Source organism: Xiphophorus couchianus, chromosome 16 (assembly GCF_001444195.1).
Source record: "Xiphophorus couchianus chromosome 16, X_couchianus-1.0, whole genome shotgun sequence".
Classification (NCBI taxonomy): domain Eukaryota; kingdom Metazoa; phylum Chordata; class Actinopteri; order Cyprinodontiformes; family Poeciliidae; genus Xiphophorus; species Xiphophorus couchianus.
In genome coordinates, this window is record NC_040243.1 from 12,758,198 (window position 1) to 12,785,835 (window position 27,638).

Here is a 27,638-nt window from a genome sequence, read left to right on the forward strand (position 1 = left end):
TAAAAAACTGCAGGTAAAGATATATCCCCAAATACTTGCAGATGTGATTGCAGGTAAAAGTATTCGAACAATTATAGAGACAATTCCATGCCACACTTCTCAGATTTTTATTTGTGAAAAATTTTGAAACAATGTAATTTTCCTTCCTCCTCCCAATTATGCACTCCTTGTGTTTGTCACATGACACACCAGGGAAATACATCAAAGTTTGTGGCTTTACTGTGAAAAAACTATCGGTGGATTCGTGGAGTGGCCAAAATACAATTTGCTCGATCTGTGCTGCACATTCTTAGACGTTTTTGTCATTTTTACGAGCTTCTTAGTCTAGAAGTCAAAGTTGGAATTTTTGCATATGAAACGGTAATGTTCCCATCACCTAAATTTTGCTTAAAATGTAGACTTTAAACTTTAATTAAGCAGAGACCAGAATTAGAAAAGGTAAAACATACATCAAAATCAATGAACGTATTTGTGATTTTCCAGCAGCCAACTTCAGTGATTTCCTCTCTTAAATTTGTCAAAAGCATCCTCTCTTCTGTCGAGGTCAGCTGAGTGATTCAGTCATTTAAGAACATTCCTCCATGTCTTCATCTCTGGTTTTGCGTCATCATCCAACCCCATATCCATGTAAATGCTTTGGTTCTCCTTAATGTTTGCCTCTTTCCACGAATGAGCCTTAGCATGAATTTGCTGCAGCTAGTTTGAAGTTTTTATTGCTTGCTTGCTCTGCAAGTATTTGAAGTTTGAGCCAAATGATAAAACCTGAGGTGGGACCTGATGGTGAATTTTAAAAAGGTACTTTTTATCTCTCATACTCTAATTAACCTAACCTTATGTTTCACTTAGGTTAAACATAATTAGGTCTGCTGTGTTTCTTGGTCTTCTTGTAGCTGTTGGTTCACTAATGTTTTCTGTCAAACCATTAAAGTCTTCATCGAACGGTTGGATTTCTACGGAGCTTAAATTATAATACAAGACTGTATACATGATTTCTGAAGGCAACTGGTTGCACCAGATTAAAAATTGTATTGTAATAAACAAAAATGCATAAAAAAATGGTGAGAAAAATAATTATACACCATTTGTCAAACATCAAATTCTAATAAAATCCCTCAAGATCAGTGGTCGTGTGACAAAATAGATAATTTTAAAAAGAGCACGAATATTTTTCATAAGGAAGTGTACAATTATATGCAGTGAACTTCCAGTGGTTTTTTTGCAGTAATCAAACCAAGCCACTTAAGTTTGATTATAATAAAATCTTTAATGGAGGTGATATCATGCAAAAAGAAAAAGAAAAATTTGACAAAATGTGGAAAAACCCTATAGGAATGCCTACTTAGATAAAGTCGACGGGGCCTTTTAGCAGAAATGCACTCTTTGAACAACATCACACCTACTCAGCTAGAAAGCAACAAAAAAAGGCAGAGCTGTGCTCAAAAGCTCATTTGGAACAGAAACCAATCAGCTGAGATACAAAAGTTAGTCAATATGCCAGAGGATTTTTCTAAGAAACATGGCAAGTTTTTCTTTTTTACCCCAGTTTCAGGTTTGGAAAAGCTATGGAGAAACTACTGGAAGGTGTTCATGAGTTTGGTTCAGGAGTGCAATAACAGCTAAAACCAGGCCTGAGGCTCCATCTGCCCCAAAAATGTGACAATGCATCGTTTTAAGATTTTATTGAAGTCTACATATAAGTGATAAAGACTAGTGAACACATCTATCTGAAATGGAAGTTTAAACAAAATGAGCACCATTTGAAAATACTGATGTGCCAAAATAATTGCTGGTACTTAGATCATCCAGTCTATACATTACATCTTATAGTCAAAATCCCTCTATGAGTTCCCCGTAAAAATCTGTGATTTTTAAACAAGTATAACCTGTTAAAATGTTTAGTTTCATCTTACTAAAGCAAAATTTACAAAAAAAATGCACTTCTAATATTGGCTTCGTTGGATGTTTTTTCCTCAAAGCATATTTGCTTATATCCACACAAATAATCAAAAGATTTTTAGATAAATGAACAAAAACACTGAGAAAATGGACATAATCCTCATCAGGCACTCTGATACATTATGCTTTATCTCACTCTTTAATAAGACTGTACATTTTTTTTACTTTCTCAAGTTAAAGTCAAACAAGGTACTCAGAGTCTACCTTTTGTGTGACGTAATAATAGAAAACAAGGGTATACACCTCACACGTAAAAAAAAAAAAAAGAAAGGAGCAATGTATCCTATTTTGAACAGCAATGAAAAGAAGTTTTAAGGCAAGATGCTGAACACAGAAATCCAAAAGTTGATGATCTTTGTTCAGCGCCGGTGTTTTGTTGGCATTTACCAGTTCCATGAGCAATCATCGAGACGACTAGTGTTTTTATTCCCCCCAATAGTTGGCTGTTTCAGGCGTCTGTTGCTGTCGTTCATGAGACTCCACAACGTCATCTCTGCACCCCCTGAGTCTGCTGGGACTGCCGTCTCCTCCAGCCTGTCTTTATGCCGGCAGGCTCAACTTCTTACCTTTCAACACTGCAGGGAGGAAAACAAAAAAATATAGACGTCACTTAGAAACCATAACTAGAACTGTCTAGGTTTAGAAGATGTCCTTTTCATAAATCATTGTCAGATTATTTAAAACCACAAACTGAAGCAAAGTGCTGAACATGAAAAGGAAACATAAGATTCAAAAAAGTTAAGCAGTAATGGAACTGACTGTTTTTATAAGAAGTGGGTTGTTTTTGCAGTGCAACCACAGACATTTTGGTCATTATTTTGGCCCTTTAAGAAGCTTTAAATTAGTTTTAAGGCATGGATTCAGTTTTTAAGAATAGTTCATAAATTTCCAATATGATTATTCTTGAAGCTTATATATATTAGCCACTTTAGTTGTGCATCTAGGTTTATTATAATTTAGGAACACCCAACAGTGTCCAAGTTTTAACCATCTACATGATTTTGTTTTAGGTAGCCCTTCTTTCACTATCCTACTTTGTGCAATGTACAATCACCTCTGACAACTAAAAACGCAGCACAGGTTTACTAATATTTCTTATTTCAAAATCCCAGCATCAAATTTCACATTTTTTGTGGCAATTTAAATATGAATTGAGCACAATTGACTATTAAATATTGGCCTAGTTGTGTTTTATTATCTGCATCTTAAAAACAACACAATATTGATAGTGCATTTTGATTTGACGGTTTGGTTAAGGGCTATTTCCCAGTTTTATTTGACACCTGGACCTTCTTCAAAACCTGCAGGCAAACTTATGAATAAGTAAAGGGTTCTGAAATGTCTCTACTGAAAATATTGTCTATAGTAAGTCACAAACTGGAAAAGTAAATGAAAACCCAAAAATGTTAGAATATACAGCATGTTTCTAAGTTCTGGCTGTGGTATCCAGTGAATAGTTGTGATGTCAATACCTTGAAAAGATCTTGAACTGAGGCAAATTATTTTAGCTACATCTCAGGCATATGAGAGGAAATTACCAGAGCATGCCAAGTGTTTCAGCACAACTATTCTTCTGTAAGGAACTGGGACTATTTATCCTCTGGTTCATTGCAGAATGACAGGGTCATAATCGGCAAATATGACTCGAGACTTTGGAAAAAAAATAATTGCTCCTTTCAGGAATTTTAGATGACTGAAACCTCCGATCAGCTAAGGAACTTTCCAGTGAGGTTTTTCAGGGAACAAGCAAAGAAGATAACCTTTCTCATGAATGAATCTTATACTAGGAAAAGACATTCCAGAAACCATCCATCAAATGAGAAGTAACAAATTATCCCAACAAGTGACCAAGAATTCACTTTCAATTTATCTATAAACAATAATACAGATTTTCATCCTCTATTTTAATGCTTTGAGCCATCGTATTTGGCACGTGTTCATACAATCTCCAGGTAGAAATTGAGAACATGACCCACCTTTGGTAACATAAAGGTAGAAGAAGTCACAGTAGAGGACAGTCTGGACCACTCCAGCCACAATAGCAATCATGTCGAAGAAACCCTCGAAGTAGTAACGCCAAATCCAGTTGAATAGGTAGAGGGCCCGATACAGGCCCAGGCAGAACAGGTAGTGGGTGGTGATGGTTTCAGCCTCTCCAGTCTTGCTGATCATGAAGAGCTGTGGCAGGATTGCCACAGACTCCAGGTAGATGGAGAATGTCCAAAGGATCTGCAAACAAAAAGATTTTAAATAAAAACACCACAGAAAGCAAGTCAGCAATATGTTATGAATAATTATTATTGACAAAGTCAATATTGTTAATCCACCACTTTTATATTTAAAATCTCCTGTGGGAGGAAAACCCAAGTCCCCCCACCATCATTGATCCTCTGCCGTGCTTGACCACAAACTCAATATATTCTCTTTATGAATAGCCGTATATAACCTAAACAAGCTAGTCTGTACACCCCACAGCAGTTTAAACGCACCTCAAGGGGAGAGAAGTCATGGTTGATGAGAACAGAGAGACCCCCAACAGGAACAATCAGGAACTCCACCCTGAAACTGTCATGGTTTCCATCGTAGGTGGCCCTGAACTTCATGTAGATCAGGTAAACGGTGGCGTACGAACAGCCGATGTATACTACCTGGCGAGCAGAAAAAGAAGCGCTCATCAGTGGCGACGCACAAAGAAACAGCACTTGTATGTTTGGTTAACAGTTGCCACACCTTCATGAATGTGTTGTACAGCGAGATGAAAGAGGTGAGGAGATCCAAGTAGCGTGTGGTGAACACCAGGGCAAAGAGAATTTGGCTCTTCCCAGAGATGCCTTTAACAGGAAAATATCAGCAGATACAATGTTTTAGTTAAAGTAAGCTATGGGCTGGAAAACAGTCTGGATAACACACAACTCAGGCTTTTCATTGTAGCATACTGACATCTACTGGAAATTACTTCAAACCATCCCAAAAATATATGTTTTTTATAATATCAAAGCCCGTGAATATGATCCTCAATTTACTTTGAACTTTGAAACTTGTGTAAAGCTATTTAAGAAAAAATACTTCTAGCTTTTTTTATTGGAAACTGGGCCTTAATCAGGTTAACTGACCATATGCTCACATATCAAATTGTGGGTGTTTGAACACAATAACTCACAAACACTTTTATTTATTTGGAAACAAAGAATCCATCTCTTTTCGGGTAATCGGATAAAACAATAAGACCCAACTTTGTTAACCACAGGAATGCAGAAATAGATATCAAATTATAATATGGATATGTTCACTGTGTGCAAACAACAGGAATTTGCTAAAATTCATATCTGGTAGGCTTGGGTGGATAAATACAAGTGTAAATATTTCTACATGAAGCAATAGAGGTGTATGGTCTGATGGGAGGAGCTGATGTACAAAATAGGCAGCTATAATTCTGAAATCACAGTCTCAATATTTGCTACTACAGAAATTAGTTAACAAAGAATTGTTTTAAACATGTCAAAAGCAAATACTCAAAAGGCTATAAATCAGTTTTCTCAACTTTAACATTCTTATAAAGTATTGACCCTATATCTGTAATCTAACAAGTGAAAATACGAGGGCATTTGAAAACCTTGTTTTGTATACAAACCATCTGTTAATCAGAAATTTTCAACAATCTGAATCAAAGTCCAGTACATAGTGATGTTCTCTGGACTGCATCGTTTCATACCATCTCTGCTGTTGGTCACCGATGCTGGATATTGTATGATATTGTGACATTTTAAACTTTTTACATCATGTTCTTTGCAACAAATGGTGTTATAAACTACAGTGACAAAAACTAATTCCCTCCTTGGATTGTTACAGTATCCATCTCGCCCTAATTTAAAAGAGAAAGCTTTAGCATGTTGCTAACTTCCGTAGTTTCTCCTGGAGCGCCACGTCAGAGAGCAGACCAAAAAAGTCAATCCCCAAACCTCAAAGCAGGATCACTGGGGGTGCAGAGCTGGCAAACCCACCCAGTGTGACTTCAGTAGTTTATATTTAAAAGATTAACTTAACCTAATCATGAATAGTAATAATAATAATAATACTTCTCTCTACTAAGCAGCACAAATACAACGGAATGCAGCTCGCAGCAAATCAAACCACAGTTACTCAGCAAAGATCATCGATATAAGGTTACAACAGCAGACATTCCCCCAAGCGACAATATTTGTCTTCAAATTAACAGAAATCATTGCATTAGGTGGGCTGTTTTGTGGATGTGTGAAATTACAAACAGCAGTTAGCTCTACTTTTAGCCGTTAGCCCTTGGCTCAAATGAATGACCAGTACCATTAGCATGTGAAGCTAGCTGGCAGAAAGGCTACTGATCAAGACTCATAACACACATTCTAGTTGAAGACACAGGTCAAGCTTAACAAATGTAATCAGGAACGCCACGTTGTAGCATGTGATAATACGACAACACTAAAGTCGAAGCTCACCTGCACAAGATCTGCTTTTCCATATTTTCAGCAACAGGATGATGATAGCAGCCAGATGAGAGAGGTCTCCTGTCAGTCTGAAGATGTTCATTGTGGCGGAATACAGGCGGACAGAGCTGGGAAGATTCAGGTGTCACTATTTACTCCGACTCAAACTGACGCGTTCTGCTGCCCTATAAGTCTTTCTCTTAGTAACTTAGAGGGGGACACAAATCTGCGGGATCCACAGGGTTGAAAATATGGCGAAGGTGCAGGTCGACGTGGAAGGGGGCGGGCTGATAACACAAAGACCATCTCTGATTGGACGAAAACGTGACTGACAGCACACATGGCCCCGCCTACAGAAATTGAACTGTCCAGAAGAGGGAACATCACGGTGTTATTTAGTTAATTTATTTTTTATTTTTTCATAATTTGCATGGTAGTAAGAATTAGTATACACAGAGATATAGCTGGGTAAATTTTCTTTAAATGATAATAAAAATAGAAATAAAATGAAAGTAATATTAAAATAATAAAAAGAAAATAATGTTAAGTTAAAATAATAATACGATTTTTTTAAGTAAATGCATCAATTTACAGCAAATCATTATTATATTTATTATTGTCATTGTTAGTAGTAATGGTAATATAAAGAGCAGGAGAAGCAGTAGTAGTAACATCGCTCACAATATACAGTAGTTATTCTGTGAAACAGACTGTTTTATACCCTCTCCATCACACAATGCAAGAGCAGCAAAGCACTTTTCTAAACAGAGCTCTACAATTGCACTACCTTGAAAATTGATAAGCACCTCCCAACCCTACTAGGGACAAGGGTGTAAGAAAAGAAAATGGATGGATGGATGAAAGCTGATAAAGGAGCTTTCCACGGCAGGTTATGACGCATTACAAGCCAATATGTCAGCTCTGAGAGTACTAATGATGGCTCCTTTGCAGGGTGAATTCATATTTTTGATAATTTTACATATTTTCAGATTAAGCTCTATGTCTTTTTATTCTTATTAGCACAAAGTAGAGTACAATAGTGAAGAAGAATCCATTAATATGTGTTTTTTTAAACAAATGATGATGTGAAAAGTGTAGTAATCATTTGTATTCATCTCCTTTTACTCTTATAGTCCAAATTAAAATCCAGTGCAAGCAGTTGTTTAAAAAAGGCAATTATAGAGAAAACTGTGTACCTGCACATGACTGCGTGGCACAGCAAAGAGCATGAGGTTCAAGGAGAGCATCGATGAAGAGGTATCCCAAAACCTACAGGACAACTATGTGCAGTGTAGATCACAGATCTGATCCTTATGGAAAAGTGTCAATAAGCCATAGTTAAAAAAAAAAAAAAAAAAGGTTTATTACAAACCATTCACAGTGAATATCTAGAAACATTAGGGTGGCGACATCATGATGTGAAAATGTTTTTCTACACAGGAAAGCCACAGAGTTATGGTATACAGACAAGGGGAAGAATATCTGCAATTAAACCTTCTGGCTTATAATACAAGGTGGAACAAAATTATCACTGCAGATTACTCTAAGCAAACTATTTTCACATAGAGACTCTTCAGCAGGGAATAGGGAAGTAAGAAGAAGGACAGGCTTAATGGAAAATGGCTATAAATAAAGGACAATTCTGGAAGAAACCTGCAGAATAACAACCCTTATACAAACATCTGGAGCTATAATGAAAAGGTCCTGGCCAAAGTAAATCCATGTGCAAATCCAGGCAAAACACAGGCCTTAATGCAACAGGAAACCTGTTGCAATCATTAAAAATTGTGGTTCATAGACTTTCTCCATCCAATTTGACTGGAATTGAGAAATTTTGGAAATGTCAAATATATATATATATATCCCATAAAATCCTAATAAATACATTGAAATTTTGTAAAATTACAAAATGTGAAAAAGTTAAGCGGCTGTGAATACTTTTGTGATATTGTAATAAGCTTAGAAATATATTAAACTCAAAATGTTGTAGCTGTAATTTGCTTAGCAGAGTTAAATAAGGAAGTTAGAAAATAGGAAGTTTAGTACAACCTTCTTCCCATGTTGAAGTCATTTCTCATCACCTCATTCAGGAAATCATAAGATCACTCACAAGCTGTCAAGCTACAGACATGAAGCGAATGCTTTGGCTGCCTTTCCTGCTTATGCACCTGGCCGAGACGGGTAAGAAATTAACATATCTTTGGTGAATTACATACCTATTGATTCCCTAGTTTCACATTAGTAAAATGTAAATCCTTGAAAGCTAGTTTGATTTGACAGAAAACCTGCTATTGTAAAAGACTTTAAAGATGGAAGTTAATCAAAGGTTATTTGTTGCTCTATATTCCAGGACACGCACAAAAATCAGAGAGATGCTTGTTTCAGCAGCAACAGTTGATGTGGAAAAATATAGGTGAAAAAGCTGTTCTAAATTGCAGCATTAATCCACACTGTTCAGCTGGAGACCTGGAGTTTGAATGGTTTCTCGTTAAAAAGGATTCCCATAAGCGTCTTATGCAGACCCATAGGTATAACATACATGAAAATCTTTTAAACATCGATTCTGTTAATGGCAATGACACTGGGCTTTACCTCTGTGCTGCAAAAGAGGCAGAATGCTGCCAACCCTTTGTAGCAAATGGGACACTTCTTGTAGTGGGAGGTAAGAAGACCATAGCATTGGAAAAAATATAGCTTATCGATGCTTTGTTGACGTGAATCAGATAACTAATTTCTTCTTTTATGTTTCAGGAAGACCTAAGGTAATGCGGTGGAGGATTCTTGTGTGGGTGTTATTTACCCTCTTAGCCATCTACAGCTTGGCTTTGGTTACGCTCATCATAGTAAGGAAGGTAAATCATGAATTTCTCTTATGTCAACAATGACGCATACAAAACTAAATCTGAAAGCTTGCAATACATTTTTATTTTTCTGTTTTCAGCATGACTATAACTTGACCATCAGCAAAAAGAGCTCTAAAACCGAAACGGTAATTGAAGTGTCTCTTTTTTTAATTGCGTTTCTATTGTGTAAACTGTTTTCTAAATGGGGGGAAAAGCCCATGCGTAAAAAGAGGAACAAAATCGAAGGCGCAGTAAGTCCCTGACAGAAAAGGCTCTAGAAACACCACGACTGCAACACTCGACGTATAATACACGGAAAAAAATGAAACCTCCTCATATGTTTTATTGATCATTTGAAACATTTTCCAGCCGAATAGCGTAAGGAAGAAAACACAGTTCAGAGATGTACTGCAAGAACTCCACAGCAAGTCGATGGTGAACAAAAGGAAACAAAACACAAGAGGAAATGGTTGTCAAGTTGGGGTAAATTATGTTGCAGCACATTCGTGTCAAAATTACTCAACAGAAACACTGCAATAACATCTACTGTTTAAACAGTAAAAAAAAAAATGTGTTAATGTCTTTCCAGGCAGTAAGTGGGAACGGCAACATCTCTACCGACGACATCTACCAAAATGTCTAATGGTCATCTCACCCTGTTAAATAACAGCTGCAGGAGGATGTTACAAAGATATGAAACATGTGTCTGAGGTGATTGTTCTGTTGCAAATGGAAGGACAAATGAGTCAGGAGACTGGTTGACCCTTTGCTCAAGTTTACCAATGATATGAGACATTTACTGCACAGTAATGATGCTGACTCAGTGTTTTCAGCAGCGTCACATTGACTGTCTCTTTCCATAGTTTTGTTCAAACTTTCTGCTCAGATGAACTCGTCCATGCAAGTTTATTCTTGAGCTGTAATTGGAGGCATTTATGCAGCGCAGAACGGAGGATTAAATGAGAAATTGTTGTTTTAAGCAATAGGTGGTTTTAAATAGAAACATTAGTAAAATAAAACATTTTAACAGTGCTGTGCAAAGATCCTATGCAAGTCTCAGATTTTGTTGTAAGGTTGATTTTTTCTTTTTTTTTTCATTCAATTTGTGAATCTTAAAGTCCTGTCACGCTCTGTAAATGATTGACACACAAAAGTTTTGGTCACTTGCTTTTGATATGAACTTTGATGATGTCCCATTTTAATTGCGGATTTAGGAGTTTGTTCATGAAAAAAAATTGTAACCATTATTCCAGAAGTGCATTAATGAGTTCAGACACTGATGTTGGACGACTTTAGTTACAGTCTCATTCGTCTTAAAGGTGTTCTGTCGGGCTGAGGTCAGTAATCTGTGCAGGGCAGCCAAGTTCTTTCACACCAGACAAGATTATCCATCACTTTATGGATTTTGGTTTATGGTTTGGTGCCCAATCACACAAGTGAACATCCCAAAATTGTTCCTACAGAGGCAGACATTGTCTTGGTATGTGGATCTTCTTTCAGTTGAACTAATATCCCTTCTTCACCAAACTTTAAAGTAGTCAGGGAAAATAAATTTGTTATAAAAGTATTACTGATTAAACTTTAAAAAATGATGTAGCTTTATGTTATTAAAGCTAAAGTTTAATCAGTAATACTTTTATAGCAAATTTATGTCAGATCACAATGTCTTGGTTAATGTCAAGTTGTCATAACGAAGACATTTTGAATAATGTCAACTTTGTATTAAAAGTGTCATGATTTACCGAATGATACTTTACAACAATCATAAATATTCATGAAGATTTACTCATGTTCATGACAGGTGTTTTGTTTATGATGGTGTCATGACAGTCTTGTTCACAACCAGTTAAATAAAGTGTTGCACTTTTTTTCCTTTTATAGTCTGGTGCTGCTGCAATACAGAGATTTCATGCTGTTCTTTAAAATGCTTTCTGTTGTGCATTTGTGATAACTGATCAGCAGTTTCAGTAGAAGGTGGAGTTTCTTTAACTTCCTCTTTGATAACTTAAAACTGGTCACACTCCATGTTCCCTCTGTGTTACATAATGCTGGACTATGACAATAATTTGTCTATTTTGGTGTTCAAAATCAGGTTGCTAGCATCAAACGTTGTTAGGTTCTGAACCTATCCTTCATATGCTGTATGCATAACAGTCAGAAGAGCTGTTGCCTATAGAGACACACCAGGAAGTCTGGCTCCTTGTAGGTAAAACAACAGAAAAATAAAGATTACCTTGGGGAATTTTGCTTGTTACTTTAAGAATCATGTTTAAAATTAGAAATATGTTTAAAATCTCTTTATAATACCTCACAATGATTTGAACAAATAAAAGCAGAACAGGTTGATATTGGCATTACAAAATAAGCAAATATCATCTTTATTATATCAGTTTATATTAGGTAAAACTCCACTCTGATAACAATTCAGCTGTGAAGCCTCCAGTCCAGTGTACTTTTAAAGTTCCATATGCATACACAACACAGATTCATTCCGCATAAATTTCATTTGACACATACATCTCCTACAAAAGAATGGTTCTAATCCATTTTCTAATTAAATCTGGTATTTAATTTTTATTTCTGCAATTGATTTTTAATCACTGTGACATTTCTTTTTTCCTGTGAAACCATGTACTGCATGATTTCACTTGTAAGTTATATTCATAAAGGTCCTCATCTTTCATGTTTTCTTTTTTACATTTTTATTCCATTTCTTCAAGGTAAATAAAGATCAACCTATTTTTACATACATGCTGGAGTTTGTTGTCAATATTACATGCAACTGAGCTCACTGTCATTTATTATAAAAAAATAACTTGCATTGTTTTTATGCATTTTCTTCAACAACAAAAAAATAGCTATCAGAGCCCACATAAGTAAAAAAAAATCCTACTCATTTTCCATTTTATGAATGCATAGCTTTCAAAGAAACCTGGAATGTGACTGTAAAAATGTGAAGGTAAAACATTAGACAAGCATTAGTTCTAAGGAGTCATGGGTTGTAAACTCAAAAACATTTCAAGATGCATTTCTTTTGCAACAAAATAAGTTTGATTTATACAGTTGTTCTGTTGAGTTATTTTGCTCTGTCGACTTAATGCATTGGACCCTTTTCTCAGACTAAAATAAAAAGTGATACTTTCCTTAAAAAGTGTGAGTGCAGTACCTGGTTGTGAATTTTTTTTCTTAACAGATGTTGTACAGAGAACAGCACTAGCATAGACATAGAATCATGACTGGGTTTGTCAGACAGATCATTTAAAGTCACAGTTTGTTAACACACATCTTATTTTTACACCACAGCTGGAAGAAACCCGACACTGTGGATGTTGGAAATCACGAGTGGAGGTTGCTCTTCTTTGATAGATTTCTTTATTTTTTTGGTATTTTTAAAATAAGTCAAATATTAAGAAAAGTTTGATTTCTATATAACTCAATATTATTTCAACTGTTATAATCACAGGGAAAGAAAGTACACCCTGTTTGAGGTCAAGACTTTGTGGATCAGCCTGATCTGGTCTTCATCAGCCCCTAACGTTATTTACATATAATCTAAAGTGTACAAAACATACATCAGACTCCAGGTTTTAAGAAAAGCAACACCAAAATGGAAGCCTGCATAAACCCTTTCAGCTTTTGTAAGATTCAACAGGGAAAGTAGCAACTAACTGATCAACAGCAAGTGTGACCAGCATCTGTCATTAGACTTTACAAACTTGTAAAGGTCAAATTATTACTTTATTATGTCTTTAAAAAAATGCACTTTTTCCATGTTTCCCTCATCACCTATCACATTAAAAATACATACATTTTAACAAGATTGATGAAGGAGGCCCCCGAACACCAACAAAAAGAAACCATCTATTCATCCATTATCTAACACGTTTATCCTTCCAGGGTTGTGAGGGGTCTGGTGCCCATCTCCAGCAGTCACAAAAAGAAACCATCCAGTGAAAGCTTATCTTTAACACTTTGAGGATACTGATATTAGGTGTCAATGTACTTGGAATCAACTGTGTGACTGTTGCGGATGGAAAATGGCCTCCAAGCCAGAACTTGCAGAATGGCGACACACATGGGTATCAGACAGACCAAGTAGAACATAACACTGTGGAGACTTTCCAAAGCACTAGAAACAGGGAGATACAAAACAGTCATAGGTTACTTTCATTTGCAGCTGGTCCTCCCTTCAACCTGGTTTACCAGCAAACTCTTAAAAAAAGGTTTCAAAAACATTTGTTTCTTATAATAATAGTACATTAATATTGTGCCATTTCTTGTATATACATTAATTATATTTAACTCCAAAGTAAATATTGCCATAGGTCTAAATTATTATATTACCAGCGACCTTTGAACTGAAAGAAGTAGGACACAATCTGTAGATCATTAACTGTGACTCAGTTGAAGATAAAACTATGAAAGGAAGTGGAGCAGTGCTTGGTTCAGTTGCCAGAATGTATTTCCACAAATTTCACATTTTAAAGCATATTGATCAATTGTAGGATTTGAACAATATGCTTAACATAACAGTTTTTAATCATTAAAACACAAGAAAACACAGTAACATTTACATTTAAAAATAGTTTAGAAAATTTACTTAATTAAGAAGGAAATAAACTTAGAAATTATTTAACAAATTCAAATTTAAAACGTCTTAATTGTCACAAGGACGATGGTTTACTTGCAAATATGTGTTTTTGGGTTAACAGTTAAGGGGTTAAATTCAGTATTTTTAATTATTTAAACACAATCAAAATGATTAATTGAGTATTTTGTGAAATATTTTCTAATTTTTGGAACTGTGACAGAAGTTGATTTTACTAGATGATCAACTAGTTTTCCTTCTAAACAATTTAAGTTTCAAAACAAAAAATCATATATGGCAGTAATTATTCACAAAAGAAATCAATTCTGTACTTTTACTGCTCAGTAAAAGTTTTTACTATTTATAAAATAAATAATTGTCGGTGCAATGAATTGTCTACCTTTGATTAGACTCCTGGCCCACATCTTTCAGCTTCTCATATCCAAAGTGGTTCATGATATTAAGGACTATCATGGGAGCCAGAGACTGAGCTGGTTTGGTGAACAGAGCATTTGTTCCAAACACCATGGAGGAGAGAGGGGAGCTAAAAAAACACACAAAGAACAACAACAGTTATAATAATTTGAATGATAGTCCACCTTTATTGGAAGCCAGTGAAAAGCTTTTCTAAAATAAATGGTTGTTATGGAAACTCAGTGAGCTAAAAATACCATTCTTCACTGAAGTGGGCTGTGGAGATATTTATTTACATCCTTTAACATCCTCTTCACTAAGCATGGTGGAAGATAAATATCAGTCTATATACAAGAATATTTGTCACATTTCAATTTTCTTTTTAAACTTTTAGGTTAAGAGTTTGATTGGAAATATGGATTGTAAGTATAAATGGCAAATAGACTGCACATATGCTCTGTTTTTTACTACTACTTAAATTTTTCATTTGCAAAAATGAGATTATATTTTGCATAATTTTTCTACAACGTCTTCTTCCATACCAAATCAAGACAATGCTGATTTGATGCCCAATACAGGAATTTAATTGGATTTTTAGATATATTAGGACCACAGCTCGTTAAAAGTAAATAAAAACAAACTACAGTGAATTTGTTTTTGATACCAGGCATATAAAAAGCTAAGTCGTGCAATTTTCTGAAATTTTCCAAAGGAAGCCGCATGAAAATGGTTGGAACATTTGTCGTCAAAAAAGGACACCTATAAAGGTATTTTCAAGAAATCTGGGAAATACTGTAAACCAAATGTTCACACATGCCTTAGAATAAATGCATGTGTACTTGTGTGTTTTCTTACCTGCGTTTGTATTTCTGCATATCCATGTCAATAATGTCCGCCAAAGGCAAGCCAAAGAGACTGAAGGCTGCTTGTATTATAATCCTGCATAAATGAATCAGACCACAAAATAAGCTTATAAAGAGGACAGTCTACAGTGCAATCAAATCTAAAGCTTCTTACATATTTATAGTGAGGAAAAAGGCCAAGAAGTAGTAACGTTGAGGACCAAACATAAACATGAGGACTGCCATCCCAGCCTCCAAAATAAATGTGAAGAGGATGATCTTGTAGTAGCCAAGACTTTGCAGTAGACTCTGACTGCTCAAAACCAAAAGCTACAGAGGGAACAAGGGATTAAAATCATAAATATATATATTTTTTTAAATATGTAGAAATTTGACAGATGGACATTAAAAAAAACACATAAAAATGTGTTTTAACCAATCAAACTTGCTTATTTAGGTTCTAATTGATCCTTTTATGCAAAAGCTTGAAGCATCTTAGAAAATTTACCTGTGGCAAGATGAATCCTGCTCCATACATGAAACTCTTGGCTAGCGATGGAAGCGCATCTGGGGGAATCAGGTGCTCAGTGAATATCATGGTGAAGTTATTAAAGAAAGCCAAAATGAACACCTGGAAGAAGTTCATGACCACAAACAGTTGGAGGTCCCTGTTGGTGAGAATCTGCCATGTCAGCGCCTTCAACATGGAGAGGGAGCATGCCGTTTTACTTGCCCCCTTGTCAGCACACTCTTGATCAATTAACTCATATATTTTACTATCAAAGCGGCTTTTACTGTAAATCCCAGTGTACATCATGCAGATGCAGCTAATTATAGCAATGAGCACCGTGAATGCCTGGAAAGCTTTGAAGTTTTCCATGTTTGTCGACACCATGCCACAGAAAAGAACGCTAGAGGACCCAATGAGAGAAGCCAGCTGAGGAAAGGACAAAAAGAGGCATAAGTAGGATGTAGTGTTTTAACTTTAAAGAGTTTAGGGAAGAGACAGTGGGCTTACCTGGTTGTATTTTATAAGTCTTAAACGATTATGATGGTTGCTTGAAATCTCTGCAAATAAGGCACACTGTGCGAGCAGCACGAAAGTCAACAGCGCGTCAAAGGCACACAGCGCCACTGTCAGGTGTAGACCACTCAACCAGTCACCACTAGAGTAGGTGCTCCATGGGAACCAGGCAATGAGAAAGGACAGCGAGTAGAGAGGAGCGCCATAAAGGATGGAGAGACGTCGCTGAGAGCAGCAAGGCACCCTGGAGTTATCTTGCAGGTAACCAAACAGAGGGTCATTGACAGCATTCCACACCATGTACACCACCTGTGGGCACATATTATTTTAAACAGGTAAGGCAGAATTTATTCAGGTCATCAGGTAAAATTTTCCAAGAACACGTTTAAAGGACACATGGCTGCTCTGTTCCTTCAAAAGCAACTATTATTTTGTTATTACAAACGCTTCAGAAATCCCCTTCAATAACATGAAGAAAACACACTTAGGTCATGATTTGTCACCTGATTTTTCATCCATTGATGTTAAGAGTAGGAAGTTCCATTTAAAGTCACCACAAGCATACAAAACTAACATTTCTTAGTCACCTTTGGCTCCCTGACCTCTGACCCCTGTATATTTCTTGGGTTGATAAACCTGAAATTAATCCATTGTGCTACCAACATTTGAGTTCTGAACCAGTTTCCACCGGCCAGCAAAGATTCTGTTTTCACAGCAACTGGACACCTCCCTGCTGCCTACTCACCATAGTCTGGCGTTGTTTATCATATTACTGGCACAGTAATATGATAAACAATGTTTTGAGACCATTTTCAAGTAATATATAACATAATAATGCACTCAAAATGCAATAACAGCATTTCTTTAGTGAATTTGAACTGGGTGAAGTTAAAACTGAGAAGATTCGGGTAAAACATATTTACAGACAAATATGTTTTTATTATAAATGCAAAATGTAGATATTTTTACTACAGTCTGAGTTCACAGAAAGATCATTGTAGCTCATTTCCTTGTTAATCTATTATGTGGAATTCTAATAAAATATAGAAGTTATGTAATTTCTGCACGTAAACCTAGTTATAATGATAAAAATCTGTGGAAATGGTCAAATCAGACAGCAAGACTTTTGTAATAAATTCTAAATTAAATGATAATCTTTGGAAAAACTATCTAATTAATAGAATACCTGACTGTAAAAGATTAATTGTATAAATAACCGGTTTAAGAAAGAGCAACGTATACGATATAATCTATAACAGAACTTTTAAGTGTGCAAAAACAGGAAGCAGTTTTTGCAAACACGAGTCCATTTAAACAGATGAATACTTTTACATACTCACTTGTGATTGGTGGAAAGCTGCTTCAGATATATTGTACTTGTTCAAAAAGAGTTTGACATAGTAGAAGCTAAAAATATTGTTGATCATGGATGACCCCAGTGTAGTCATGGCATATGCAAATGAAGCATGGTTGATCCCACAGTTCATCCATTGTCGGGCCATCCTGCTGGTTATTCCTCGAAGGCACCCAGCGGAAACTGAGGTCTCTCTTATGTATCATGGGCGACGAAATACACGTCATGTATTGCAAAAAAGCATTCTCAAAATGTGAAGTTAGTTGATCTTATGGAGGAAAGCACGCCCTGAGTAGTTTTCGTAGTTTTCTCTTTTTCGTGCGTCTGTTCCAGTCAACGCCACAACTGAAAGCCTGTTTGACAGGAAAAATCTTCACAAACTGCATGATTTCCGCGATCCTGTCTAACTCGATGTCTGACTGGACCTTCGTCATAATAAACAAACAGTTGATTGGCTGCAGAAACTACTTGCACGAAGTGCTCTGTGATTGGATGAAAGACAGGCCAATCCCGTAACACTGAAGACGCAGCTTGTCCGCCATAATGGGAGCAGCCCGTTCCCGTGGAAATCATACCCTATTCAATAAATTTAGGATATTAATGGAAAAGTTAATTATTTTTCAGTAACTCACTTAAGAACGTGAAAAACATTTTGCATTGAAATTACACGCGTGGATGTTTTCAAGCTTTTATTTCTTCCTATTTAGTCGTTTTTCTTCGACTTAATGAAAAGTATGCTTCTATGTTGTTATTTTTAAAATAGAAAAAAACGAGCCTTCTCAGATGGCACATTGAAATTTATTGAACATAACTGTATATATGATCGATAATGCACTTAAATATACCATAATCTACCTCTTGACATTAAGTCATAAACAATGCAGTTGATCTACTTAATAATTGGTTAGCTATTTTGTTTCATCATAAACTGGTATTTATACATTAACAATGTCTGTCAAAACCTGTTTTGAAAAAAGATAATTATTACTTTCTTACTTCCGCTTTATTTCAGATATTCTTGCAAAAAATAAAAGCAAAATCACCAGTGTTACACATTTCTGTAAAAACTGACTGTTGCTATTATTTAAATAAATCTAACAAAACTTAATAAAAGACCCCTCAGTGATAAAATTGAGTTGTTTGTTCTGACCATGAATTATTTATTACTTGCCCTTTACAATATGGCGGCGACGTTGACGTTTTTTCATTTCTATCCGCTAGTTGGCGCCCTCTAATGCCTCTCAAGGAAGGCAGGAAGTTGCGAAAACGAAAACCGTTTTAACATTTTAGACAGTTTGACATGAACTCATTGAGAATAAATTTAAATGAGGCGAAATAAGATAAGAGCAACTTTAAAATGTTTCTTATAAAATAATTGCACTTTTTTTGTGTGTGTCTCTCTTCTGCCTCCTACTGGATGCCGGGTGTGTGTAAAGGATTTTGCCACGTTGCCGTGGACAACAGAAGTTAAAGCCTCTCTCAGACTCGTAGAGGATGCAGTCAGTCTACAGCCGGTGGAGGACACAGGGCGACTCTGAGCTGTTTTGAGTTCCCGTTTTGAGTTCCCGCTTTCTGTGAGGAGGAGATTCTTCAGGCTGAAAGATGTTGACAGACATGATTTTGGAGGAAGAGTTTGAGAAGAAGGGGGATTCCTGGTACAACCAGCAGGACCTTGAGGACGGTAAGGACGCGCCCTAAAACCCGCGTCTGATTGAGTCTATGTGAGTCAAGTGTTGTATATGATAACCAGTGGAGAACATCAGTACAAGCTTTTATAGTATAAACTAAGCTGTTATTGATCACAAAAGAAAGTAGTCATCATCGTCTTCCAACACAAGAAAAAGTATAACGTATGTCTCCATGTAGAAAATTATGGACTCTTGTGATCATCTGTCTTGATAATTAGATGGGAAGGCTCAGGATTTCCTCAGGCTGTCACATCCTGTGTTCGTTGTTTTCTAAATATAAGGAATAAATGTTGAATGGAAGACGGAAATGAAAGAAATAACTAGGCTACATTGTTAAAACTCCAAATAGTATACATTTTTATGCATTTGTTGACGCCATCATAAATATTTTCCGAACTTTTTCCATATAAAAAACGTGTATATTTGACATTCCAATAAACAGTAAACAGACCTAAAGTTTTAGGGGGGGGGGATGCATTAAATCTGTTGAATAAGTGTGTGCATCCTTAAAACTAATGTTTTTGATTCAACTTCAACACTCAGTCTTACTTGGAATTCATGTAAATTAAATAGAAAATTTTATGTAGCACCAATTTAGAGCAAATGTCATATTAACAGTCAGTATGCAACTATTTTATTTCACTATGTCTTCCAAATCTACTAAATTGTTGCATGGAGGTTGTTTTTTTTTTTTTTTCTTCAATAATTTACAGTGTTGTTTTTATGCCAATTATAATCAGAAAATTAATCAGAGATTGTAGCCAGACTTGTAAGTTTTCTTCAGTAATTGTGTTTCTCAACCTTAATCCTTAATCTAGACAAATGGAGAACATAGAAGATCGTAATTGCATGTGAAACATAAACAACACTTGTTGAAAATTCCTGCAGCTACTTCAGTATGGTTGTTGGCTCGTTGGCAGCTTTGCTGACCAGTTTCTGTATTGTCTTTTCTTCAGCTTTTAAGAAGAATCTAGTTTTTGGCATCTTAGTGTTGCCCATATTTTCTCCAATGACTGATTATTGCTTCCACTGTGTTATGATGTAAAACTGTGGATTTTCTCCAGACTGATAGCTTTGCACAATAAAGTCCATCTGGTCATGTCTGCTAACTTATGGACTTAGACATTTGGATGCAAATGAGAAAATTCCCTGAAATTCTTACTAGAACAATTTAGTTAATCAGGTTTAATATAATTAAAGGCAGGGCTATTCCCTTATGCAGCCAGGTGATTGCAGCTTTTTATTTTGCACATTTTCCTCTTATAGATTTGTTGTTGTTTTTTTACCTGAACTGACAATAATCAGAAAAAACGTAGCATTTGTGCGGTATGTGTACACTTTTTTACAGCCTCTGGGTCTTATAATGATGATTGGTGTAATAATAGTAAAAATAACATACTGAATATTTTGAAATGAGAATTTTACCAGATCAACAACAAAAGCCTGCTCTGTCTGTTCAGCAACATGTATCAGTACATTATTTTGATGATTATTATTATAAACAATCATAAAATGTTTATGGTCGTGCTTTTTCAGGAGTGCAGCTACTTTTGGACGCTGAATGAACCTTGATGGGTTCAGAGTTTGGAGAGAGTAATTAGTAAAAAGTCACTGAGATGTTCATAATTAATTTAGCACTGAACCATCCACCTGCTGGCACCAGGGCAGACCTCAAGATTATATAGACACGACAGGTTTAGGTTAAACATTTTAGAGCATAGTAGTTGTTCTGAATAGGTCTGCATAATTTCATAAAAATATTTGTGATACTAATGCTGAAAACTGCAAAAAATTATATTGACTATGATTAACCCTTGTTTTAAAGATACTTCCCCCCCCCTATACAATTAGACAATGTCTTGTGTAAACATGAGAATGAAAGGAAATTCAGCTGTACTGAAAATATGCCGATATGTTTGTGTAAGACCTGCTTCATTGCAGATCTGCAGGAAACACTGACAGCTAACAAGGTCCAGAGCTGGTGGGAATGAAGCAGACAAAGGCATTCCAAGGAGTACTCCACGAGTGCAGAATATTTATAGTGTATAATAAGTTATGTGTTTGTTGTGTGTATTCCTTATATAAGCCTATACTGGTCAGTTTCCATTGTAAAGGATATGGTTGGGAATTTGTTTCTGCTTTGTTTAGATCTCCATCTGGCAGCAGAGCTGGGCAAAACTCTCCTGGACAGGAACCATGACCTGGAGCAGGCCCTGCAGCAGATGTATTCTACCAACCAGGATCAGCTGCAGGAAATCGAGGTCAGGAATGTTTGGAGAAAGGAAAACAACAGCTGCTTTGACCCTCCAGTTGTGATAGAATTGCATTAGTGAGCATGATGCAATTTGCAGCAATGGGATCGAGAGGAGTTTACATCAACAAAAAAGGAGAAAAATAGGGTCAAGTAAAATCTAATCCAGTCTGACCTAATGAACCATTTGGCAAAATCTTAGTTGACCTAATTATGTATGAAAGTTTTTGTAGATCACTTGCCACCTCTTTGCATCCATTGATATGCAATATTTTAATTTATGTAATTTACTGGATATAACAGTTAGTAAAGTCAGACAGTTTTCTAGCTGAATAGTGTTATTTTTGCAAAAAGGCCAAAATTAGGTTTTATATTTCACTGCCAAGACGTCTCAGCATGTCCACACAGCACTGCTCTGTACAAGCTGGAGAACACGCCACTCAGTGGGTCAGCAAACGTAAGAGTCTTAATGTGTTTACGGCATAGAGAGAGCTGTGGTCTGAGGATTTATTGAAGTTGATATGCTAATCCCAATACTTCTCTGTGACCCTCGTACTAATGTGTAATCTGGCACTGGAAATACCACAAAGCTGTGAGAACACGTGAGTGGGGCTCTGTGGAGCAAGAGCGAGTTTCTGTTTGACTAAAACCAGTTGTGCAGCACCTGATGTTTGCTTAGAGACAGATGTCCAGGCTGATGTTAGTGTGAATTTCCCAAACTATGATTATCAGATCTGGAGAGCAAGCATGAACTTATTTCCGGTTAAAAGTTAATCTTGGAAACAACTGTAAATATGTATATTTTGAGAAAAATACAAACCACCAACTTATGTTACTGTCCCTTTTTTTTTTTCAGCTCCCTGGTGAAGGTTATTGTTTAGCATTTTTTGTTTGATTCAGCCTTATTGTGATCAATTGGATTGATCTTGATTCTAAAGCCAAATGTTAGATGTTATTCAATTTTATTTAAAGCATAAAATAAATTTGAATTAACCTCCTGTATATTTGCTGTTGTACTCTGTATTTAAAAGGCAAAATCCCCATAGTAAATCAAATAATTATTTTGAAATGGAAACTTTAGGTTGTTTTTTTTTCTTTCTTTCTTTCTTTAATTCGAGTAAAAATGGAGATTATGCTGGGATCATTTTAAAATGTGAATCTAAACATTTACCTGCTGTTTGATTAATAGAATATCAATATATATATATTTTTTTGTGCATTAGTACCTGACCAAACAGGTGGAGCTGCTACGTCAGATGAATGATCAACACGCCAAACTGTATGAGCAGCTGGACATGGCCGCCAGGGACGTGGAGGAAAGCAATCACAGGCTGGTGCAGGACAACCGCCTGGCCCAAACCAAGATCAACAGGTTGCTTCACCAACCAGTCAACAAACCTTATGTTATTTTTTCATTATCTATCCTTACGGTTAATTGTTCTCTCTTACACCAGTTTAACGGATACGATCGAAGCCCTTCAGACCCTCCTAGAGGACCTGCAGACCCAGATGGACGAGCTAAAGGCGGCTCAGGCAGAGCGAAACAAGAGAGAGCTGGCAGAGCAGCGGCGTGGTTTCAGTGCACAGAGTGTGTCCTGTCTCAAGGAGCTGTATGACCTCCAGCGGGACAGGTAATACTCAAGAGAGAGCTTCATTACACCCTACGCTAATGGAGGGGGAGCCTCAAGCTGTGACAGAGGAACTCTTCTCAAAGAGGAAGATGTGTGGTAGACTGAAGCAAAAATGCTGTGTCATAGAAGCTCTGTTCATAAGTTTATTGGTGTTGTGTAAAATACAGAAACATCAATCAGCTGAGGCGTCTTTCTATACCCAACTCTGTCCGTAAGAGCGTAATATAACTGCAACATGGTGCTAAGGCCTGTTCTGTGATCCGCAATACTCTCAGCCTTTGAATGCTGAATTGACATCTGTAGGTCACCCAGAGCAGAGCCATTACCTCAGAGCTAATCTGCAGGACAGGAAAGTTAATCCTTGCCTATTGTCAGCACTGTGTAAATACATTCAGACATACAGCTGCTACTTTAGGAAACCACTAAGCGTGCACTGCAAAAGTACTGTTTCCATACTTTGCTCTTGGGACTTGTAACAGACCATGTGATGTCAAATAATTTTAGTTTTCAAGTGTTTTCAAGTCAATAACCTCCTGAATATAAAGTCACAATTTGCCGCTACCTAGCAGCCCTAGCCGAGCCCAGTCCATCACCTTTCAACCCAAGCGGAGCTCCAGCACATTTGGTCAGCTATTTTTAATGCTGTATGCTCTGTACAATGGCTGCTGGAAAAGACAAGTGTTTTGTTGTTGACTTCTCAACCAGAAAGCACCAACAACAGAAACGTTGAGTTGGAGGAGCGTGGCCAGCTGCAGCTTATTTGGATTTAAAGAAACAAGAGGCCCCATTCTGAAAAGAGCTCAAAATAGGCAGAACTGAGCAGACTAAATTATCATGATCTAAGAATGACTTTGTGCAAAACATGTAATGAACATGTTTTGTATAAACCATAGACTTTTCCTAACCTGTTCAAAGAAGCATAAGAGGTCACCTATAGTTCACAGATTATATTCTCTTCACCTAAAGTAAACTTAAGAATAGTAAATGTTTTAATATCAGTGACAGTTTTATTTCACTCTACATAAAGACCTTATTTGTCACTGTAAACATGCAATAAACAAACATTTCTGTTCCAGGTATCTGACTCAGAGCGATGGACTGTGGTCGCCTCAGAGCTTCCTCTGTGACAGAGACAGATGTCTGGACCCGGAGGAGGAGAACCAAGCTCTGCAGCGTTCCATCCAAACCCTCCAGAGGCAGATCGCCACCGAGCAGAGCCGAAGGGAGGCTGTGGAGCGAGAGATCGAGTTCACATCCAGGGAGAACAGAGGCCTGGAGCAGCGACTGGCCGAGCTGGAGGGCTGCTGGACCCGGCAGACTGAGCTGGTGGAGGAAGTGGAGCAGCTGCGGCTTCTGTGGCGAGCCAACAGGTTAGAGCTGCTGTGTTCCTGTTCAGCCGTGATGAATGTGTACTGCTGTAGAACCAGAGATTGCTGCAATTACAGCTTCACCTCGCTACCAGCTTCGCACATTTAGAGATTGGATTTGTTGCCTGTTCTGCTTTGCAAAATACCCCTGATCTGGGTTTTAACTAGACCCTTCTAACGTATAAATATTCTTTGATTCAAACCAAAAAGTTTTAACATCTCTTTCTAGTGAGGCTTTAGGTTTTTCATCCTATTTTTCCAGGATTGCCCTTTATCTAGAGTTGTCCATCTTCTAATCAACTCAGCAGCTTTCTTGTCTCTGCTAATGAAAAGCAGCTCCATAGCATGATGTTTCCCCTACCATGCTTTACATTAGGGATGGTGATTTAAGGGATAAAAGTCGCTCACAGCATTTTGCATGTAAGCCAATGTTTATTGTGTACTTTCTGAAGCTAATTATTTGCACTGGATTTTATTTAGAAGTGTCAGAGTAAAGGGTTTTGAACACAATTGTATGTTGCACTTTTTAGATTCTGATTTGTAAAAAAAATATTAAATCCTTATTGCTTTTCTGTTTTTGTACTTAAGTTGGTCTATGATGTAAATTTCCAATAAAATACAGTACAGTTTATGGTTGTAGGTCATCCATCCATCCATCCATCCATCCATCCATCCATTTTTTTCCACTTTACCTGGGGTCGGGTCGCTGGGGTAGCAGGGTTGTAGGTCAAACTTGTTTATTTTATTTTTCACATTTCAGCAACAAAGCAGTCCAAATGCTTCACACCATTAAAGCATAATACAATAACCAAGTATGAAACAAGCAATAAACACATTCTGTCAAATGCCGTCATCAATGTTCATCCTGTAAGAGGACCAAATATTAAAAAGTTAACTGGATAACAAGGAACTGTGAATTCATCTTGTTTGATTATGTTTCCGTTTCTTTTTGCTCTCAGCAGTGCGAGGAGGCCGAGCCAGCTGCTGTTGCCCGAAACTGTGTTTTTTGCCTCTGAAGAGAGACAGAGTAAGGCAGACGAGACATCGGAGAAGGAAGAGGAGCAGACAAGGCGAAGCCGACAGAGGTGTCACAGCGACGGCGTTTTAAAGGCCACGAACACGGATGAGCTCCGTCGCGGTCATGAGCAGCTGTGCATCAGGCGGACAGAAGCAGTGAAACAGAGAGGCATCTCTCTGCTCAATGAGGTGGATGCACAGTACAGTGCCCTCCAGGTGGGAGAAGCAGACATGGTGTGAATCCTCCAAGTTACATACAGTATTAGGCAGGACTCTTGCAGAATTATTATGAATGTGTTGGTGTTTTCCAGGTAAAATATGAGGAGCTGCTGCAGCGTTACCATAATCTAACAGATGGACTGATCCACAATGCTGTCCAGTCCTCCAGCGGTTCCTTTGCCACCGCCTGGGTGCGCCGCCGCCTCTCCGGCTCAGCTGCAACATCTGATCTAAAGGTTCTTCCTGAAGACGGCCACCAGCCCGAGTACAAGGTTCTGTTCAAGGAGATCTTCACCCGCATCCAAAAGACTAAAGAGGACCTCAGCGATGACAGGCACCCAGCACGCAACAATGATTCTGCAGAATGAACTTCATGCATCCATCTTCCCTGGATTTGCTTTGATTTCTGTTCAGGAGATGCACTGAGGCTGCTTTTCTGTAAAGCTTTACAGAGGGTGCACAAGCTACATGTTTTACACTTTTGTTAGTTTGCACAGTTTATTTTATTCTGTCTCGATAGGGAAAAAATGATTGGTTTAAAAAAAAAAAAAAATCTAATGGTTATGTTTTATACAAAACTGAAAACAATATACAAGAACATGGTATATAATGAAATTATGTTTGTGGATAAATTTAAAACTACATTTCATTGCAACAGTCCAGAAGTATTATTATTTTCTGCTGTATTTATGTAATATAAACTCACTTGATCTTTTTGGTGTTTGGAGTAGAAAGGTTTACGTGTTGCTACAGCTTATGGAGGCAATGTGTAAGTAGATGTGTTGCATAAGGACGGAAAAGTGTAGAAATGTAATCAGAGGTTTCTAAAAGTTGAAATACTGGCTGGTTTTACGAAAGTCGGTGATGGTTTGTTTTCTAAACCTTTCTTGGGGTGTTAATATAAAGCATTTGGAGCGAAATCTCTTTTTTGTTCATTTCATATCAGTAGCAACATTTCTGCTCAACTACAAGATGCAAAAGCTTTGCACAACTTCTGTTTATTTATTACCAAATGTATTTTCTTTGTATGTAACTAATTAAACAAGTCAGCGTAGCAGCACTGTGTTGTAAATGTATGTTATTTAAAAAATATAAGCTGATTTTGTTCTAATCTTTACGACGTTTCTAACAAAAATAGATGAATTATAAATGTTCAGAACCTCAGCTGTTGAAAAACTGAAATCAGAACAATTATGTCACATAGTTAATGTTTTTGCCCTCTTGTTATGTGTTTTGTTCGAAAATAAAACTATTTGGCATGTAGCATCATGTGTATCTGGGTTTTTGGGTTTTGGGGTCATAGTTTGAGTTCTCCTTCCTGCATATATTCCTGCCAGGTAATCATGAGAGGAAAGCAGTGGAAATTAAGTCCTTTTAGTCTGCATGAGCTGTCGTCATACCACAAGACCTTTACTTTACCAACAAACAAAAATCATCATTTGACCTGTTTTGGGAATGAAGTGTTTTCATAAAAGTGATTTCAACATCCTACCCTACTTTTTATCAGCCTCCAAATCCACTAAACCTTTCTAACAAGAGGATTGCATACCAAGCTCACAGAGACAGACAAGTCTTTGCAAAAGCTGAGCATGTAGGCTCAGATCACAAAACAATCAGGAGGGATAAAGTCACAACAAAAGAGCAGACATCAGATAGAGCATGTTGTAGCTTTAAATTTGTGCAAGATTTTTATTTCACGTACAACATGTACTGTGGTATTCTTAGTTGGTAAGTGGCACAAAAAACTGTTTTCTATTAATCATTTCTCAATTTTTTAAAATAATGAAACAAATTTCAATAAGGCACAGCTAACATGAGGAAATACATAATAGCAGATTTCATACAATGGTTTTATTTATGAAGGAGAAAAAGCAGTTACTGGTTGTGCCACCTTTAGCAGTAACTGAGGCGGTACGCTTTAACAATATACCAGAGTATCTATCTCAAGTTTAAATTCAGGCTTTAACTAGGCCAGTCAAAAGCC

General features: G+C 36.9%; 4 protein-coding genes across 5 annotated transcripts; 2 read left to right on the forward strand and 2 right to left on the reverse strand.

The window, feature by feature from the left end:
• Positions 1 to 1,244: 1,244 nt before the first annotated feature.
• Positions 1,245 to 6,699, reverse strand: LOC114160048 (ER lumen protein-retaining receptor 2-like). The gene is made up of 5 exons (XM_028042413.1): positions 6,429 to 6,699; positions 4,687 to 4,787; positions 4,446 to 4,604; positions 3,933 to 4,185; positions 1,245 to 2,531 (listed from the first exon to the last, which is right to left on the reverse strand). The coding sequence occupies exons 1-5, from the start codon at positions 6,517 to 6,519 to the stop codon at positions 2,497 to 2,499; spliced, it is 639 nt and encodes a 212-aa protein (XP_027898214.1). The 5' UTR covers positions 6,520 to 6,699; the 3' UTR covers positions 1,245 to 2,496.
• Positions 6,700 to 8,486: 1,787 nt separating this feature from the next.
• LOC114159372 (uncharacterized) lies at positions 8,487 to 10,882 on the forward strand. Its single transcript, XM_028041309.1, has 6 exons — positions 8,487 to 8,597; positions 8,767 to 9,078; positions 9,168 to 9,268; positions 9,358 to 9,405; positions 9,629 to 9,742; positions 9,849 to 10,882. Exons 1-6 carry the CDS (start codon positions 8,546 to 8,548, stop codon positions 9,900 to 9,902), a joined length of 681 nt encoding a protein of 226 aa, XP_027897110.1. The 5' UTR covers positions 8,487 to 8,545; the 3' UTR covers positions 9,903 to 10,882.
• A 719-nt stretch (positions 10,883 to 11,601) lies between these two features.
• Positions 11,602 to 17,889, reverse strand: mfsd13al (major facilitator superfamily domain containing 13a-like). Its single transcript, XM_028042634.1, has 7 exons — positions 17,468 to 17,889; positions 16,122 to 16,436; positions 15,612 to 16,040; positions 15,279 to 15,433; positions 15,117 to 15,200; positions 14,248 to 14,391; positions 11,602 to 13,388 (listed from the first exon to the last, which is right to left on the reverse strand). The coding sequence occupies exons 1-7, from the start codon at positions 17,627 to 17,629 to the stop codon at positions 13,247 to 13,249; spliced, it is 1,431 nt and encodes a 476-aa protein (XP_027898435.1). The 5' UTR covers positions 17,630 to 17,889; the 3' UTR covers positions 11,602 to 13,246.
• Positions 17,890 to 18,801: 912 nt separating this feature from the next.
• On the forward strand, positions 18,802 to 26,918 carry cdr2a (cerebellar degeneration-related protein 2a). Of its 2 annotated transcripts, none has more exons than XM_028043100.1 (7): positions 18,802 to 19,162; positions 21,318 to 21,430; positions 22,644 to 22,792; positions 22,875 to 23,051; positions 24,128 to 24,421; positions 25,381 to 25,651; positions 25,747 to 26,918. In XM_028043100.1, exons 1-7 carry the CDS (start codon positions 19,084 to 19,086, stop codon positions 26,020 to 26,022), a joined length of 1,359 nt encoding a protein of 452 aa, XP_027898901.1. In that variant the 5' UTR covers positions 18,802 to 19,083; the 3' UTR covers positions 26,023 to 26,918. The 2 variants fall into 2 exon arrangements, with proteins under 2 accessions (XP_027898901.1, XP_027898900.1); XM_028043099.1 differs by having other exon boundaries at positions 18,809 to 19,162; positions 25,378 to 25,651.
• Positions 26,919 to 27,638: the final 720 nt, after the last annotated feature.

What these genes read in the sequence shown, in the direction of transcription:
- LOC114160048 (XM_028042413.1), bottom strand. Translation starts at nt 6,519, where the DNA reads ATGAACATCTTCAGACTGACAGGAGACCTCTCTCATCTGGCTGCTATC. An exon ending in GAAAAGCAGATCTTGTGCAG is followed by an intron (nt 4,788 to 6,428) that starts GTGAGCTTCGAC and finishes TTCCTGTTAAAG; the next exon opens with GCATCTCTGGGAAGAGCCAA. An exon ending in ATGACTTCTCTCCCCTTGAG is followed by an intron (nt 4,186 to 4,445) that starts GTGCGTTTAAAC and finishes TTTTGTTTGCAG; the next exon opens with ATCCTTTGGACATTCTCCAT.
- LOC114159372 (XM_028041309.1), top strand. Translation starts at nt 8,546, where the DNA reads ATGAAGCGAATGCTTTGGCTGCCTTTCCTGCTTATGCACCTGGCCGAG. An exon ending in TATGCACCTGGCCGAGACGG is followed by an intron (nt 8,598 to 8,766) that starts GTAAGAAATTAA and finishes TCTATATTCCAG; the next exon opens with GACACGCACAAAAATCAGAG. An exon ending in CGCTCATCATAGTAAGGAAG is followed by an intron (nt 9,269 to 9,357) that starts GTAAATCATGAA and finishes TTCTGTTTTCAG; the next exon opens with CATGACTATAACTTGACCAT.
- mfsd13al (XM_028042634.1), bottom strand. Translation starts at nt 17,629, where the DNA reads ATGGCCCGACAATGGATGAACTGTGGGATCAACCATGCTTCATTTGCA. An exon ending in GACTTATAAAATACAACCAG is followed by an intron (nt 16,041 to 16,121) that starts GTAAGCCCACTG and finishes TCCTTTCCTCAG; the next exon opens with CTGGCTTCTCTCATTGGGTC. An exon ending in GGCCAGGAGTCTAATCAAAG is followed by an intron (nt 13,389 to 14,247) that starts GTAGACAATTCA and finishes CCCTGTTTCTAG; the next exon opens with TGCTTTGGAAAGTCTCCACA.
- cdr2a (XM_028043099.1), top strand. Translation starts at nt 19,084, where the DNA reads ATGTTGACAGACATGATTTTGGAGGAAGAGTTTGAGAAGAAGGGGGAT. An exon ending in TATGACCTCCAGCGGGACAG is followed by an intron (nt 23,052 to 24,127) that starts GTAATACTCAAG and finishes TTTCTGTTCCAG; the next exon opens with GTATCTGACTCAGAGCGATG. An exon ending in CACAGTACAGTGCCCTCCAG is followed by an intron (nt 25,652 to 25,746) that starts GTGGGAGAAGCA and finishes GGTGTTTTCCAG; the next exon opens with GTAAAATATGAGGAGCTGCT.